Source organism: Equus asinus, chromosome 27 (genome assembly GCF_041296235.1).
Source record: "Equus asinus isolate D_3611 breed Donkey chromosome 27, EquAss-T2T_v2, whole genome shotgun sequence".
Classification (NCBI taxonomy): Eukaryota; Metazoa; Chordata; class Mammalia; order Perissodactyla; family Equidae; genus Equus; species Equus asinus.
Window position 1 is genome coordinate 4894838 of NC_091816.1, and position 15424 is coordinate 4910261.

The 15424-nt window shown below is 34.9% G+C and overlaps 1 protein-coding gene across 1 annotated transcript in view; it reads left to right on the top strand.

The window, feature by feature from the left end:
- The window catches only part of LOC106826239 (disintegrin and metalloproteinase domain-containing protein 32-like), a 229519-nt gene that overhangs the window by 83366 nt on the left and 130729 nt on the right, over window positions 1-15424 (top strand). Inside the window, exon 10 of the mRNA XM_070499712.1 lies at window positions 11786-11867. Within this exon, the coding sequence (XP_070355813.1) occupies window positions 11786-11867 (82 nt within the window). The remainder of the gene's footprint in view (window positions 1-11785; window positions 11868-15424) is intronic.

The following is a 15424-nucleotide window of genomic DNA, read 5'->3' on the forward strand; positions in this document are numbered from 1 at the left end:
ATTCTAACACTTATGTGGAAGGGCAAAAACTTAGAATAACCAAAGCAGTTTCCAAAAAGAAGAACACATTTGGAGAACTTACACTACTTTATTTAAATAATTTTTGTAAAGCTACAGTAATCAAGGCAGTGTATTATTCACAAGAGGATAGACCAAAAGCTGACTCACACATATAGCATCAAATGACTTTTGACAAAAGTGCAAAAGCAATTAAATGGAGAAATTATTGTCTTTTCAAGGATTGGTGCTGAATAGTTGGTTATTCATATGCAAAAAATGGCTTCTGTCTGTACCTCATAGCATATACAATACGTAACTCAAAATGAATGATAGATGTAACTGAGTAAAGCTTAAAACTTCTAGTACAAGACATACTGGAGGGATCTTTGTAACCTTTGGTCAGGCAAAGATATTTTTGGGTACAACACCAAAAGTATGATTCATAAAATAAAAAATTGATAAGTTGATAATAAATTTATCAAATTTCTATTCTTTGAAATATACTGCCATGAAAATGAAAAGACAAACTGCAGCCAAATACTTATAAAAATATTTTGAAATCACATATCTGATAATGGACATAAACCTGAATGCTTAAAGAACAGTTAAAACTCAATAATAAAAAAACAACCCAATAAAAGTGGACAAAGTATTTGAAGTTACTTCACCAAAGAAGTATATGGACGGCAAATCAATACATGGAAAGATGCTTAACATCATTACTCATTAGGAAACTGTAAATTAAACCACAATAAGAAACCATTGCACTCTTATTATAATGGCTAAATCAGACCAAAACAAAACAAAACAAAACAAAACAAAAACCAGACAATGCCACCAGCTGGAGATTATGCAGAACAACGAACTTTTCTCCATCAGTGGTGGGAATGCAAAATGGTACAGTTCCTTTGGAAAACAATTGGGCGATTTCTTTTCTTTTTCTTTTTCTTTCTTTCTTTTTGTTTTTTATTCTTTTATTATTGTGGGACAGTGGTTGGTAACATTATATAAATTTCAGGTGTACATCATTATACATTTTGATTTCTGTGTAGGTTGCAACATGTTTACCACCCAAAGACAATTACAGTCCATTACCACACACATATGACTAATCACCCATTTGGCCCTGCCCCTTCCCCCTTCCCCTCTGGTAACCACCAATTCAATCTCTGTTTCTGTGTGTGTGTCATTGTTTTTATCTTCTACTTATGAGTGAGATCATACGGTATTTGACTTTCTCCCTCTGACTTATTTCACTCAGCATAATACCCTCAAGGTCTATCCATGTTGTCACAAATGGCTGGATTTCCTCCTTTCTTATGGCTGAGTAGTATTCCATTGCCACATCTTCTTTATCCATTCGTCCCTTGATGGGCATCTAGGTTGCTGCCAAGTCTTGACTATTGTGAATAATGCTGTGATGAACATAGGGGTGCATGTATCTTTATGCATTTGTGTTTTCAAGTTCTTTGGATAAAGGGAATAGCTGGATCATATGGTAGATCTGTTTTTAATTTTTTAAGGAAGCTCCATACTGTTTTCCATAGTGGCTGCAACAGTTTGCACTCCCACCAGCAGTGTATGAGAGTTCCCTTCTCTTCACATCCTCTCCAACACTTACTGTTTCATGTCTTGTTAAAGATAGCCATTCTGATGGGAATGAGGTGATATCTCATGGTAGTTTTTGTTTTTTTTAAGATTGGCACCTGAGTTAACAACTGTTGCTAATCTTTTCTTTTTCTTTTTCTTCCCAAACCCCCCCGTACATATTTCATATTTTTATATTTTGGTTGTATATTTTAGTTGTGGGTCCTTCTAGTTGTGGCATATGGGATGCCACCTTAGTGTGGCCTGATGAGTGGTGCTATGTCCACACCCAGGATCCGAACCACTGAAACCCCAGGCTGCTGAAGCAGAGTGCATGAACTTAACCACTTGGCCATGGGGCCAGCCCCTTGTAGTTTTGACTTGCATTTCCCTGATAATTAGTGATGTTGAATATCTTTTCATGTGCCTGTTGGCCATCTATATATCTTCTTTGGAGAAATGTTTGTTCAGATGTTTTGCCCACTTTTTAATTGGATTGTTAGTTTCTTTATTGTTGAGATATTGAATTCTTTATATATTTTGGTTAACGCCTAGTCAGATATATGATTTGCAAATATCTTCTCCCAATTGTTAGGTTGTCTTTTCATTTTGTTGATGGTTTCCTTTGCTGTGCAGAAGCTTTCTAGTTTGATGTAGTCACATTTATTTTCTCTATTGTTTCCCTTGCCCGATCAGGCATGGTACTTGTAAATATGCTGCTAAGACTGATGTGGAAGAGCATACTGCCTATGTTTTCTTCTCGAAGTTTAATGGTTTCAGGTCTTACATCAAAGTCTTTAATCCAGTTTGAGTTAATTTTTGCGTATGGCGTAAGACAGTGGCCTATTTTCCTTCTTTTGCATGTGGCTGTCTGGTTTTCTCAACAACATTTATTGAAAAGACTTTCCTTTCTCCACTATGTGTTCTTGGCTCCCTTGTTGAAAATTAGCTGTCCATAGATGTGTGGGTTTATTTCTGGGCTCTTGATTCTGTTCCATTGATCTGTGTGTCTGTTTTTGTTCCAGTCTCATGCTGGTTTTGTTACTGTGGCATTGTAGTATATTTTGAAAACAGGAAGTGTGATACCTCCAGCTTTGTTCTTCTTTCTCAGGATTTCTTTAGCTATTCTGGTTCTTTTGTTGTTCCTCATAGATTTTAGGATTTTTTTGTACTATTTCTGTGAAAAATGTCATCATAACTTTGATAGAGTTTACATTGAATCCACATATTGCTGTAGGAAGTATGGACATTTTAACTATGTTAATTCTTCCAAACCAGGAGCACAGTATCTTTCCATTTTTTTGTGTCTTCAGTTTCTTTCAACAATGTTTTATAGTTTTCAATGTATGGATCTTTCACTTATTTTGTTAAGTTTATTCTTAGATATTTTATTCTTTTTGTTGCAATTGTAAATGGGATTGTATTCTTAATTTCTCTTTCTACTACTTAGTTGTTAGTGTATAGAAACGCAGCTGATTTTTGTATGTTGATAATGTGGCCTGCAGCTTTACCATATTCATTATTTCTAGAAGTTTTTTGTTGGATTCTTTAGCGTTTTCTATGTTGAAAATCATGTCACCTGCAAATAGTGACAGTTTCACTTCTACCTTTCCAATTTGGATACTTTTATTTCTTTTTCTTGCTTGATTGCTCTGGCCAGGACTTGCAATACAATGTTAAATAAGGTTGGTGAAAGTGGACCTCCTTGTCTGGTTACTGTTGTTAGAGGGATAGCTTTCAATTTTTCTCCATTGAGAATGATATTAGCTGTGGATTTGTCATATACAGCCTTTATTATGTTGAAGTGCTTTCCTTCTATACCCATTTTATTCTGAATTTCAATCATAAATGGATGCTGTATCTTGTCAAATGCTTTCTCTGTACCTATTATGATGATCGTGTGATTTTATTCTTTATTTTGTTAATGTGGTGTATCATGTTGATAGATTTGCAGATGTTGAATCATCCCTGCATCCCTGGTATAAATCCCACTTGATCATGATGTATGATGTTTTTAATGTATTGTTGTATTCAATTTGCTAGTATTTTGTTGAGGATGTTTGCTTTGATGTTTATCAGTGATATTGGCCTGTGATTTTCTTTTCGTATGTTGTCCTCATCTGGCTTTGGTATCAGGGTAATGTTGGCTTTGTAGCGTGACTTAGAAAGCTTCCCCTCCTCTTCAATTTTTTGGAAGAGCTTGAGAAGGATAAGTATTAAGTCTTCTTTGTTTGGTAGAATTCACCAGGGAAGTTGTCTGGTACTGGACTTTTTATTATTGGGGAGCTTTTCGATTACTGTTTCAATCTCCTTACGTGTGATTAGTCTATTCAAATTCTCTGTTTCTTGTTGATTCAGTTTTGGAAGGTTGTCTGATTTTAAGAATTTATCCATCTCTTCTAGATTATCCAATTTGTTGACGTATAGCTTTTTGTGGTATTCTCTTATAATCTTTTGTATTTCTGAGCTATCTGTTGTTATTTCTTCTCTTTCATTTCTGATCTTATTTATTTCAGCCTTCTCTCTTTTTTCTTGGTGAGTCTAGCTCAATGTTTGTCAATTTTCTTTCTTTTCAAAGAATCAGCTCTTGCTTCCATTGATTTTTTTAAATTGTTTTTTAGTCTTGATTTCATTTATTTCTGCTCTGATTTTTGTGATTTCCTTCTACTGATTTGGGGGTTTGTTTTGTTCTTCTTTTTCCATTTACTTTAGGTGCACTGTTAGAATGTTTAGATTTTTCTTGTTTGTTGAGTTAGGCCTGTATTGCTATAAACTTCCCTCTTAGAACTGCTTTTCCTGTGTCCCATTGATTTTGGCATGTCGTATTTTCATTTTCATTTGTCTCTAGGTATTTTTTTATTTCTCCTTTGATTTCTTCATTGACGCAGTAGTTCTTCAGTAGCCTTCTCCTTCATCTCCGCATATTTGTAGCTTTTCCAATTTTCTTCTTGTAGTTTCCTAGTTTCATAGCTGTGGTCATAAAATATGCTTGGTACTATTTCAGTCTTCTAAAATTTGTTGAGACTTGTTTTGTTGCCTAAATTGTGATCAATCCTGGAGTATGTTCCATGTGCATTTGAAAAGGATGTGCGTTCTGTAGTTTTGGGATGGAATGTTCTATATATCTCTTCTATGTCCATCTGGTCTAATGTGTCATTTAAGGCCAATGTTTCCTTATTGATTTTCTGTTTGGATGATCTATCCATTGGTATAGGTGGAATGTTAAAGTACTCTATTATTATTGTGTTAGTATTTCTCCTTTTATGTCTTTTAATAATTGCTTTATATATCTAGCTGTTCCTATGCTGTGTCAGTTGATATTTACAAGTGTTATATTTTCTTTTTGGATTGTTCCCTTTATCATTATTTAGTGCACTTCTTTGTCTCTTGTTACAGTTTTTGTTTTAAAGTCTGTTTTGTCTGGTATGAGTATTGCTAGCCCAGCATTGCCATTTGCATGGAGTATCTTCTTCCATCCATTCACTTTCAGTCTGTGAGTGTCTTTAGGTCTGAAATGTGTGTCTTGTATACTATGTATATTTGGGGCTTGTTTTTTTTATCTAGTCAGCCATGCTATGCCTTGTGATTGGAGTGTGTAGTCCATTGTCATTTAAAGTAGCTATTGATACATATGTACTTACTGCCATTTTGTTACTTATTTTCTGGGTGTTTTATTAGTTCTCTGTTTCTCTCTTCTTCTCTCGCTCTCTTCCCTTGTCGTCTGATGGCATTCTTTAGTATCATGTTTGGGTTCCTTTCTTGTAATTATTTGTGTATTTGTTATAGGTTTCTGGTTTATGAGTACCATGAGGTTCATATATAATAATCTAGATATATAGAAGTCCATATAGAGTCGATGGTCTCTTTAGTTTGACCTCTTTCTAAGATGCTTTATTGTTTTACTTCTCTCTTCCCACATTTTATGTTTTTGATATCATATCTAACCTCTTATATTGTGTTTGTGTATCCATTACCCTGTTATCATTGAAATAGGTAATTTTGGTACTTTTATCTTTCAACCTTCATATTATCTTCAAGGTGGTTTTTCTGCTACCTTCACTGTACTTTTGTCTTTACCGGTGATTACATTACCTCTTTTTTTGTTGATAATTTTCTTATTCCTATTTGTGGTCTTCTCTTTCCTACTTAAATAAGCCCCTTTAGCATTTCTTGTAAAACTAGTTCCTTGGTAAACTACTTTATAAACTACTTTGAGTTGTGCTTGTCTGGGAATCTCTTAATCTTTTCTTCCATTCTGATTGATAACCTTGCTGGGTAGAGTTTTCTTGGCTGTGGGTTGTTTCCTTTCAGCACTTTAAATATATCATGCCACTCCTAGCCTGTAAGGTTTCTGCTGAGAAGTCAGCTGATGGCCTTAGGGGATTTCCTTTGTATCTCACTTGTTCTCTTTCTTTTGTGGCTTTTAGGATTCTCTATCTTCAATTTTGGACATTTTAGTTATAATGTGTCTTGGCGTGGGCCTCTTTGAGTTTATCTTGCTTCGTGCTTTCTGTGCTTCCTGTACTTGGATGTCTGTTTCCTTCCTAAGGTTAGAAAAGTTTTCAGGTATTATTTCTTCAAATAGATTCTCTGCCCCTTTGTGTCTCTCTTCTCCTTCTGGGACCTATAATATGAATGTTGGTGTCTTGATGTTGTCCCAGAGTTGCCTTAGACTGTTCTCATTCTTTTTAATTCTTTTTTCTTTCTTTGTTGACCTTGGGTGATTCGCTCTAGTCTTTCATCCAGCTTGCTGATCCATTCTTCTGCATCATCTACTTTGCTATTGATTCCCTCTAGTGAATTTTTCATTTCCAGTATTGTATTCTCCATTTCTGATTTGTTCTCTCTCTTTTTTTTTGTTTTTGCTTCTTTTTCTTCTTTTGAGGAAGATTAGCCCTGAGCTAACTACTGCCAATCCTCCTATTTTTTCTGAGGAAGCCTGGCCCTGAGCTAACATCCATGCCCATCTTCCTCTATTTTATATGTGGGATGCCTACCACAGCATGGCATGCTGAGCAGTGCCATGTCCGCACCTGGGATCCAAACCGGTGAACCCTGGGCCACCAAGAAGTGGAACGTGTGCACTCAACTGCTGTACCACCAGGCTGGCCCTGATTTGTTCTTTTTTATGTTTTCCAGTTCTTTGTTGACATTCTCACTGTGTTCATCCATTCTCCTCCCAATATCAATGAGCATCTTTATGACTGTTTTACTTGAACTCTCTGTCAGGTAGATTATTTCTGTTTCACTTAGTTCTTTTTCTGGGGTTTTGTCCTGTTCCCTTGCTTGGAATGTATTGCTTTGCCTCCTCCTTTTCCTCTTTCTCTCTGCTTATAGCTATGTATTAGGTGTGTGAGCTATGTCTCCTGATCTTGAAAAAGTGGCCTTATGAAGGACACACTTTTTGAGGCCTAGCAATATGCTTACCTCTTGTCACCACTTCCAAATGTTCCAGGAGTGGCCCCTATATGGGCTACATGTGTCCTGTTTTGGCAGTGTTGCTCTTGCTGCAGGTGCCCAGGGAGTCTTGGCTGTCCCCCTGACCAGCTGGTTGTAGTGCTTAGCTGCATGTGGCTGCTATGGATCCTTCAGTTTATCAGGTTTGGGGAGCCCCAGCAAAGTTGGCTAAGTCTAATAGCATGTTCCTGTTGGAGTTTTCTGTTAATTGTGTAGGTCCCCAGTGTGGCTGGTTTCTAGGCTGCCTGAGGCATTGCTGTTGGCTGGGGCCAGTCCCTAGGGCTGGCTGCCTGCTCTGGCTGAGCTGGATTAAGTCAGTGCTCTAGTGGGTGGGTCAGACCCTGGGATAACATGCCAGGGGATGAACTCCAATGATGTCTGCCAGCATCTGTGTCAGCGCACATGTATTACATCACAATAATGGCTGCCACCAATGTCTCAGTCCCTGGAGAGGTCTCACCTCTCACCGAGATGCACCCAGAGCCTATCAGTAGAGTCTTTTTTCACCAAAGGACTGTGCACCTTTCTTTCTGGTGAGTTTATGTTGCCTTCTGAAATAGGTGAATTTTTGTATGGGCCCTTTAAGAGCTGGCTTGTTTTCCACTTATGTCTGATAGTTTTTCTAGGGGCATTCCCCACTGTAGTTCATAGCCAGAAAATCCTGATATTATGAGATGCCTCTCTGTCATGCTAGTGCAAAGGATGCTTATAACAGCAACACTCCCCTGCTCAGGCCCCCCACTCCTCCAGGGAAAGCTGTGTACTGGCCGTCCCTGAAGCTCTGCAGCTTGTGAAGGTGGGATTTTCTCTCCAGACCTGAATTTCTCCTTCTTCTGCCTCAGTCAGGACTGTCCCTTGTTGTGGGGATTCTTTTTATCCAGTTTTCAGTTCTCTCTCAGGGGTAATTGTTCTAAAAATTGTTGTCACCTGGTTGTGTCTGTGGCATGAGGTGAGTTTAGAGTCTGCCTATGCTGCCATCTTGATATATTACATGCATTTTTAAGCACTTTTCTAAATGTATTACAGAATGGCTATCACATCCATTCCCTGAAATAACAGTGTTCTCAACATAGCAAGCAGTTAACACTAATGTAACCATCTTTACAGAAAATTCTTCCTTTCACACTCCCACCTCCATCCTTTGCTTCTTGGTCCATGGACTCAAACCATTTTTATTAGTAACTTGTGTATTTTTTTATTGGTCTTTGTGCAAATATAATTTAAATTCATGTATGTTACATTTTTTAGACATAATGCTATTGCACACATGATAGACTACAGTATAGTGTAAACATAATTTTTATACTCACTGAGAAACAAAAAATATCTTGTGACTTGCTTTATTGTGGTATCCAGTTTATTGCGGTGGTCTGGAACTGAATCTGCAATATCTCTGAGGTATGCCTGTATTTATTTTATATCCTACCGCCTTATGAAATTTATTGTTTTTAATAGTTCTTAAGTTTATTACCTTGGTTTTTCATGCATACGGTCATAACATCTATAAGTACAAGTAGTTTTATCTCTTTTTCCATAATTTTGTATTTTCAGTTTCTTTCTCTAATCTTACTGCTTTGACTAATTTAATACAATGTTAAATAGTGGTAATAATGGTAACATGGGTCATGTCTATTTTCTTCTTTACTTTAGTGGGAATATTACCTTGTTCAGTAGTATGCTTTTTAGCTTTTTGGGCTAAAATGTATGTTTGTGTGTGTGTGTGCATGTGCACATGTGTGCCCATATCTTTGTGTATGTATAATATTAAGGCAGTAGCCATAGATCCATGTTATACAAACAGTTTGAAAAATGATCTTTCAGCTTTTGTAGGGATGATATAAGATATTCTCCTTAACTCTCTTAAAACAAATAATTATATTAATATATTTCCCAACCTTGAACTATCCTCACATTCCTAGAAGAAACGTCACTTTGGTGTGATGTATTTTTTTAATAGAACATTGATCTTTGATTGCATTAATAAGTGAGATTGCTGAAAGAGAATTTATCCCATTAGAAATGGAGAAATTAGGGTACAATCAGCATTCTTGAACTTCAGTAATACTCCTTGGTATCTTGGTATTATTTTACTGCAGCAACATATTTTGCATATCTACAATGAGGAAGGTCCTAGAATAGGTACTATGAAAATAGAATAATTAATTATAATTTTCTATGTTCTCTGTATTCCAGAAGCTTATAATCTGGTATGAGTAAGTCATACAGTAGGTACTATGAGCATTGCAAGGTTAAGGTTTTTTTTTTAACATTTTACAGCAAATGTTTATTGAGATAGTATAGTATAGTGATTCGGAATTTAAGCTCTGGAGGCCAACTGCCTGCCTTTAACTTAGCTCTGTCACCTAGGGCAAATGCCACCTCTGCCTCAATTCCCTCACCTTTATTTTCCTTACTTTTATTTTTTACAGTGTATATTGAATTAAAATTGTCAAATAAAGATTGTATATATTTAAAGTTTACAATGTGGTGTTTTAATGTATGTATACATTGTGAAATGATTACCGTAATTGAGCTAATTAACATATCTATCACCTTACATAGTTACCATCTTTTTGTGTGTGTGGTGACAACACTTAAGATCTATTCTCTTACTAAATTTCAAATTTGCAATATAGTATTATTAACTATAGTCACCATGCTCTACATTACATCTCCAGGACTTTACTCATCCTACATAACTGAAACTTTGTACCCTTTGAGCAGCATCTCCATATTTCTTCCATCCCCTAACCCCTGGTAACCACCATTCTTCTCTCTGTTTTCATGAGTTGGACTATTTTAGATTTCACTTAGGTGAGATCATACAGTATTTGTCTTTATGTCTGGTTTATTTCACTTAACATAATCTCCTCCAAGTTTAATCTGTGTTGCAAATGGCAGAATTTCCTTCCTTTTTAAGGCTGAATAATACTGCATTGTATATATACATCACATTTTTTTCTATCCATTCATCTGTCAGTGGACACTTAAGTGGGCCTCTTGTGCAGAATCCCACATGGCTGGAGGCATTGACTATGCTCTCATCTTCCCCTGAGAAATCATGGCTCAGGGTGTCTCTCTTAGCACTGAGCTGTACTGCCTTGGGGTAAAGTGAAACTGTTATTACCTCCTTCATTGTGTCTGTTCTTGGATTTTTCCTCCAATGAGATGCTGGGACTTCTCCTCTGGACTCTTGGACTCCCAGAAAGTACTCTTATCCGTGGGTAGTTGTCAAAATCATTTCTGTGGGGAGATGAGGGCTGAAAACACCCCTTCTACTACCTTGCTGATGTTACTCCACAGATGAATGTTAGTGCATTATCTCTACTTGTTTATAGCTTACAGGAGAAAAAAGAATGTGAGAGCAAGAGAGAGAGAGAGACAGAGAGAGACAGGGAGAGAGAGATTGACTCAAAGTCATGTATAACGAAAAGCCAAAATTAAACAAGTACTAATTAAATTAAAAGTGGGAATGCAGAGTTTAGGCATGTTTAAATTCAGAGAAGGGATATGGAAGGCGTTCCAGGTTATGGAAACAATGTGCTTAGAGACATGAGACTAAATAATTTTGAGTTCTTTTCAAAGAATATGGAATTCATAGTTAGAACTAGAGCTGGAACTTTAGATGAGGGAAAGGATACATGAAACATGGAAGAAGTGAAAGGGTAGATCTTGAGAACTGATTTGATGTGGAGACTGGGTGGGCAGTATTAAGTAAAAAATAACTATTACTGAGTCCAGCTTATTAGGAATATGCCTAGAGTTTTAGGGAAAGTCTTATCTATTGGGAGAAGTCTCTTGGATGAAGAAAGAGTGTAAACAATACTTAGGCATTGAATTAGAAAGCCAGAGTTGGGTGTCGAGAGCAAATACTTGGAAACAAGTGCTGGAAGGGTTAGGTATAAACGATACCAGAAAGTTAGAGTAAAGGCAGCAGAGAGGACACAGTGCAATTGTGAACTGAAGTGCTATTGAGACCAAAGGAGCATTTTGAATTGAGAATTGAATACCAAGCTTCTTTACACACATTCTGGAATGTTTGTTTTGGTGGGGGCTCTAAGATGGCAGAATATGTTCAGAGTGTCTATACCTTAGTGATTGAGAGTATGGCTCTGGATTCAGATTGCCCAAGTTCAAAATCTTCAGTAACACTTATTAATCATGCTACCTTGAGAAAGTTATTTATAGTTTCCATCTGATGTTTGATTTGTTCAATGAGGATAAAAATAACATTGTTTTCACTGGCTTGATTTGAGGATTAAATGCAATAATTTGTGTATGTCTCTGAGAACAGTGCTCTTATTATATAACAATTTATTTGGGCCCTTGCTCAAAATAATAATGTTAAGTTGTAGAACAATAAAGTCATTCCTATGAGAAACTGGTGAGCTTTTTTACATGAGAAGAAAATTTTTAATCCATGCATTAAAACTTTTTCATTGCCACTCAACATAATGCTTTTGATCAAAATATTTGGTCAAAGTCTTTGGCAATCCTAACCAAATGTGATGAGAACAGTAAAACCATCAAAAACTTGGATCTGTGGGGTGTGTTTTAGAAATCCCGAGTGCTTAGTCTCGTTTAATGAAGAATATCTTCCAAAATCCAAACAATTAAGGACATATGGAAAGATCATACCCCAATTTGCTTTAGACTAGGATTTTATGAACTACAGATAAATTATTTCTCTCCTTTGAATTGTTTGTCAAAATTAATTATAAATGTATACCTATTTATTTAGCTATAAAGATTATCCAGATTATGTGGGAGCAACGTTTCCTGGAAAGATGTGCATTACCCATTATTCTGCAGGAATTGCTTTGGTATGTTAATTATGTAATCTTTTTATTTAAAATATTTGTACATTTAAGAATTATCCAGGGCCAGCCCTGGTTGCCAAGTGATTAAGTTTGGTGTGTTCTGCTTTGGTGGCCTGGGCTTGGTTCTTGGGCACAGAGCTACACCACTTGTCTGTCAGTGGCCATGCTGTGGTAGTGGCTCACATACAACAAGAGGAAAATTGGCAGGAGATGTTAGCTCAGGGTGAATCTTCCTCAGTAAAAGAAAAAAATAAAAGTTAAAATTATACAACATCATAGCATATATTTTATACAGTTTACTTTTATATTTACATTTATAGATTGCGTGTATTTTCCATGATTAAAAATTTGAACTGTGTAGAAGGAAGAGTATTCTGTAGAACAAGTGTCTTGTTGCAATTAGTTGAAAGTTGAAGTGGAATAAAAATATCATAAATGCACAGGTATTCCTAAGTATATAGAATAGTGCATCATGAAAACTTACCTCTAAAGAAATTTCTATACCCTAAATTGATTTTTGCTTGTAGACATAAAATTGGAGAAATAGTCTTACAGATAAAATAGTTTCAAAATCAAAACAACAAAAAGTATGGTAAAAATCCTTTAAAATGTTTCAAACTTCTGAATGACAGTATTTAAAAGAAACCTTTCAGTCTATTTTAAACATTTTTAGTATTTTAAAATATTTTATGTATATAAAAATAAATTGGTACAATTAGATGCATCATTGAAAGTTGAAGTAATTCATTGAGACATTTTCCTACCCTATTCATTCTTTTTAAAAATAAGTTTAAGTCCTGTACATTTTTTTAATTACAAAATAATTTACATTATTCTTGTGCATTTTTTAAAGTATATATAAGAACATATAAGAAAATTCATATAATCTAGCTTCTTCCCATTCAGGAAGCTATAACCACTATTAACATTTTGATTGATATACATCTTCTACTTTGTGTTTTTTTCTGTGACTGTGGCTCCCTCTCTATATTTTTGCAAAGATGGGATTTTGCATCAAATATTTTTATTTGATACTCTTTTATTTAGTTTTATTGTAGAATTTATGCATTCACATGGTGCAGTTGTCTTAATTATAGATATAGAAAGCAAAAATTTATAGTAACACTTTTTCTTTTATTCCCTTTGTGTAGTTCGGATTAAGAATTTACAATTGCTGTTTAAATTCTTGTGGTAGCTAAATTTATTTATGTAAAATATATACACTCTTACCCCTATTTTGATTTATAAACTTTAGACGATATTGGTAATATTATCTTAGACATATTTAGCTCACTCTTTCTATTTGTTACATATGTATTCTTATATTTATTTTAATATTTATGTTATTAAATATATTATTATATCATTGCATATTATATGTTTACATATAATTATACATATAGATATTATATCATATATACATGATATGTATAATAATATATAGTATATTACCATTTTAACAATACTTATATTTTATTATTTAAATAGTATCTATTTACCTTAGGCAATGTCCATTGATTACTTGCTATGAAAAAGGAGAGATAGAAAATGGTTGTATACTTCTCATATCCATTGTGACAATTTCTAAAATTTATAATTTATTTTATAGATCTTTTTTACATTGTCTACAGATTGATTTAAAAATTAAATCAATAAATGGTATTTTATGGTGTTATGAATATGCTTTTGCTTTCTCTCCCCATATGATTGATAATTTGGCTTGGTATAAAATCCTAGTTCTAATATCTTTCTACCTCAGCGTTTTGCAGATTGATGTATTGTGCTTTTGTCAAGTCATTATGAAGTGAAAGGATGGCAAGGAAATTGGGAAGTTTTTAAGAGAATTTGAACTGGTTAAGGAAGGAGAAAAGTCACTAAGGAAGTCAGGAACAGTGAAAATGTAGGAACCGTGGTTTGGATATGCTGGTGGGTACATGGATTGTTGGAGTTGGGTCCTAGATGAGTGATCAGGAAAGAAAGTAGGTGGTCAGGATGTGGGATGCACTTTACAGAGATGATGGAGGAGTTGCACTTATTGATACAGGTCTGTTGACAAGGAGTAGGGTGGGAACTATAGGAATGTGTGACTGAGGCAGAGTGTAGCATAGAATCATTGGAGGAGATGAATTCAAAGCTTTTATACTTATACTTTTACAAAACTTTTATATTTCTTTGTTTAAAAACTCATACTTTTGCAACAATTGAACATATCTCTAAACAAGAGTTGTTTCTTATGCTTTAGACATAATGTAAATCATATCATACTGTCATTCTGCAATTTGAATTTTTTTGTTTCCACTTGTAATTTTGAGATTTATCCATCCTGATACATGAAATTTTAGTTTTTTAAAGACATTTTTTAAAGATAAATTTTAGATTCACAGCAAAATAGATAGGAAAGCATGGACATATCCCATATACCCTCTGCTCCCACACATGCATAGCCTCCCTTACTATTAACATCTCATCACAGAATGGTACATTTGTTACAAATGATGAACTTGCAGTGACACATTCTAATTACCCTAAGTCCATAGTTTACATTAGAGTTTACTCTTGGTGTTGTACATTCTATGACTTCTGACAAATACATAATGACATATATCTAACATTTTAGAGTTAGATCTATCATACAGAGTAGTTTCACTGTTCTCAAAATCCTTTGTGTCTAGTTAATTTTTTGCACTGGTGTGTCATGTTTCATTATATGAATATGCTGCACTGTGTCCTTTACACTTTTCTTGGGCATTTTGGTTGTTTCTATTTTTGCCATTACAAACAATATTTCATAAATATCTCTATACATACCTCTTCCAGTTTCTATTTGATCCTTTTTTTAAAACAAACCTCAGGTTTCAGATATACATACTCCTGCTCATATAGAAGTCTTCATTTCCTAGCTTTTTTGTAGCTAGTTTTTTCTAAGTTTCATCCAGTGAGATGTAAGCAGAAACAATATTTGGAACTTCCATGAAGCTTCTTTAAAGGCATGGTACCCATTCTTCTTTGTGGCCTTTCTCCAATCTGCTATTTAAAATGCCATGTGAAGACAAGGTCATTACGCAGGCATGATGGAGTAGGAAGCTGGAAAGAGTCCAGATCCCTAAAGATCAAGAAGCTACTTTTATGTGAGAGAGAAATAAACTTCTTCTTCTTAGTTATTGTTATTTTGAGTTTTCTGTCTCATGCAGCTACATATAATCCTTGCCAATTCAGGAGTGTTTCTTCTAAACAGCATATAACTAGAACTACTTTTCCCTATTCAATATAAAAATGTGTTTTAATTAATTTCAGTTTAAATCATGCGCATTCTTGTGATTATTGATATTTTTAGAATTAACAGTATCACCTTGTTTTCCATTTTTCCTGTTTGTTTCTTTGCCTCCACTTATATGCCAACAGTCTAATATTACCAAAGGAAATTATAAATATACTTCAGGCAGAAGGAAGTGATCCCAGATGGGAGATCTGAGGTTCAGAAAGAATGAAGAGTAATGAAAGTAATAATTGTTTGAACATGGCCTGTATAAATCAATAATAATGGTGTGTGATGAAATTAA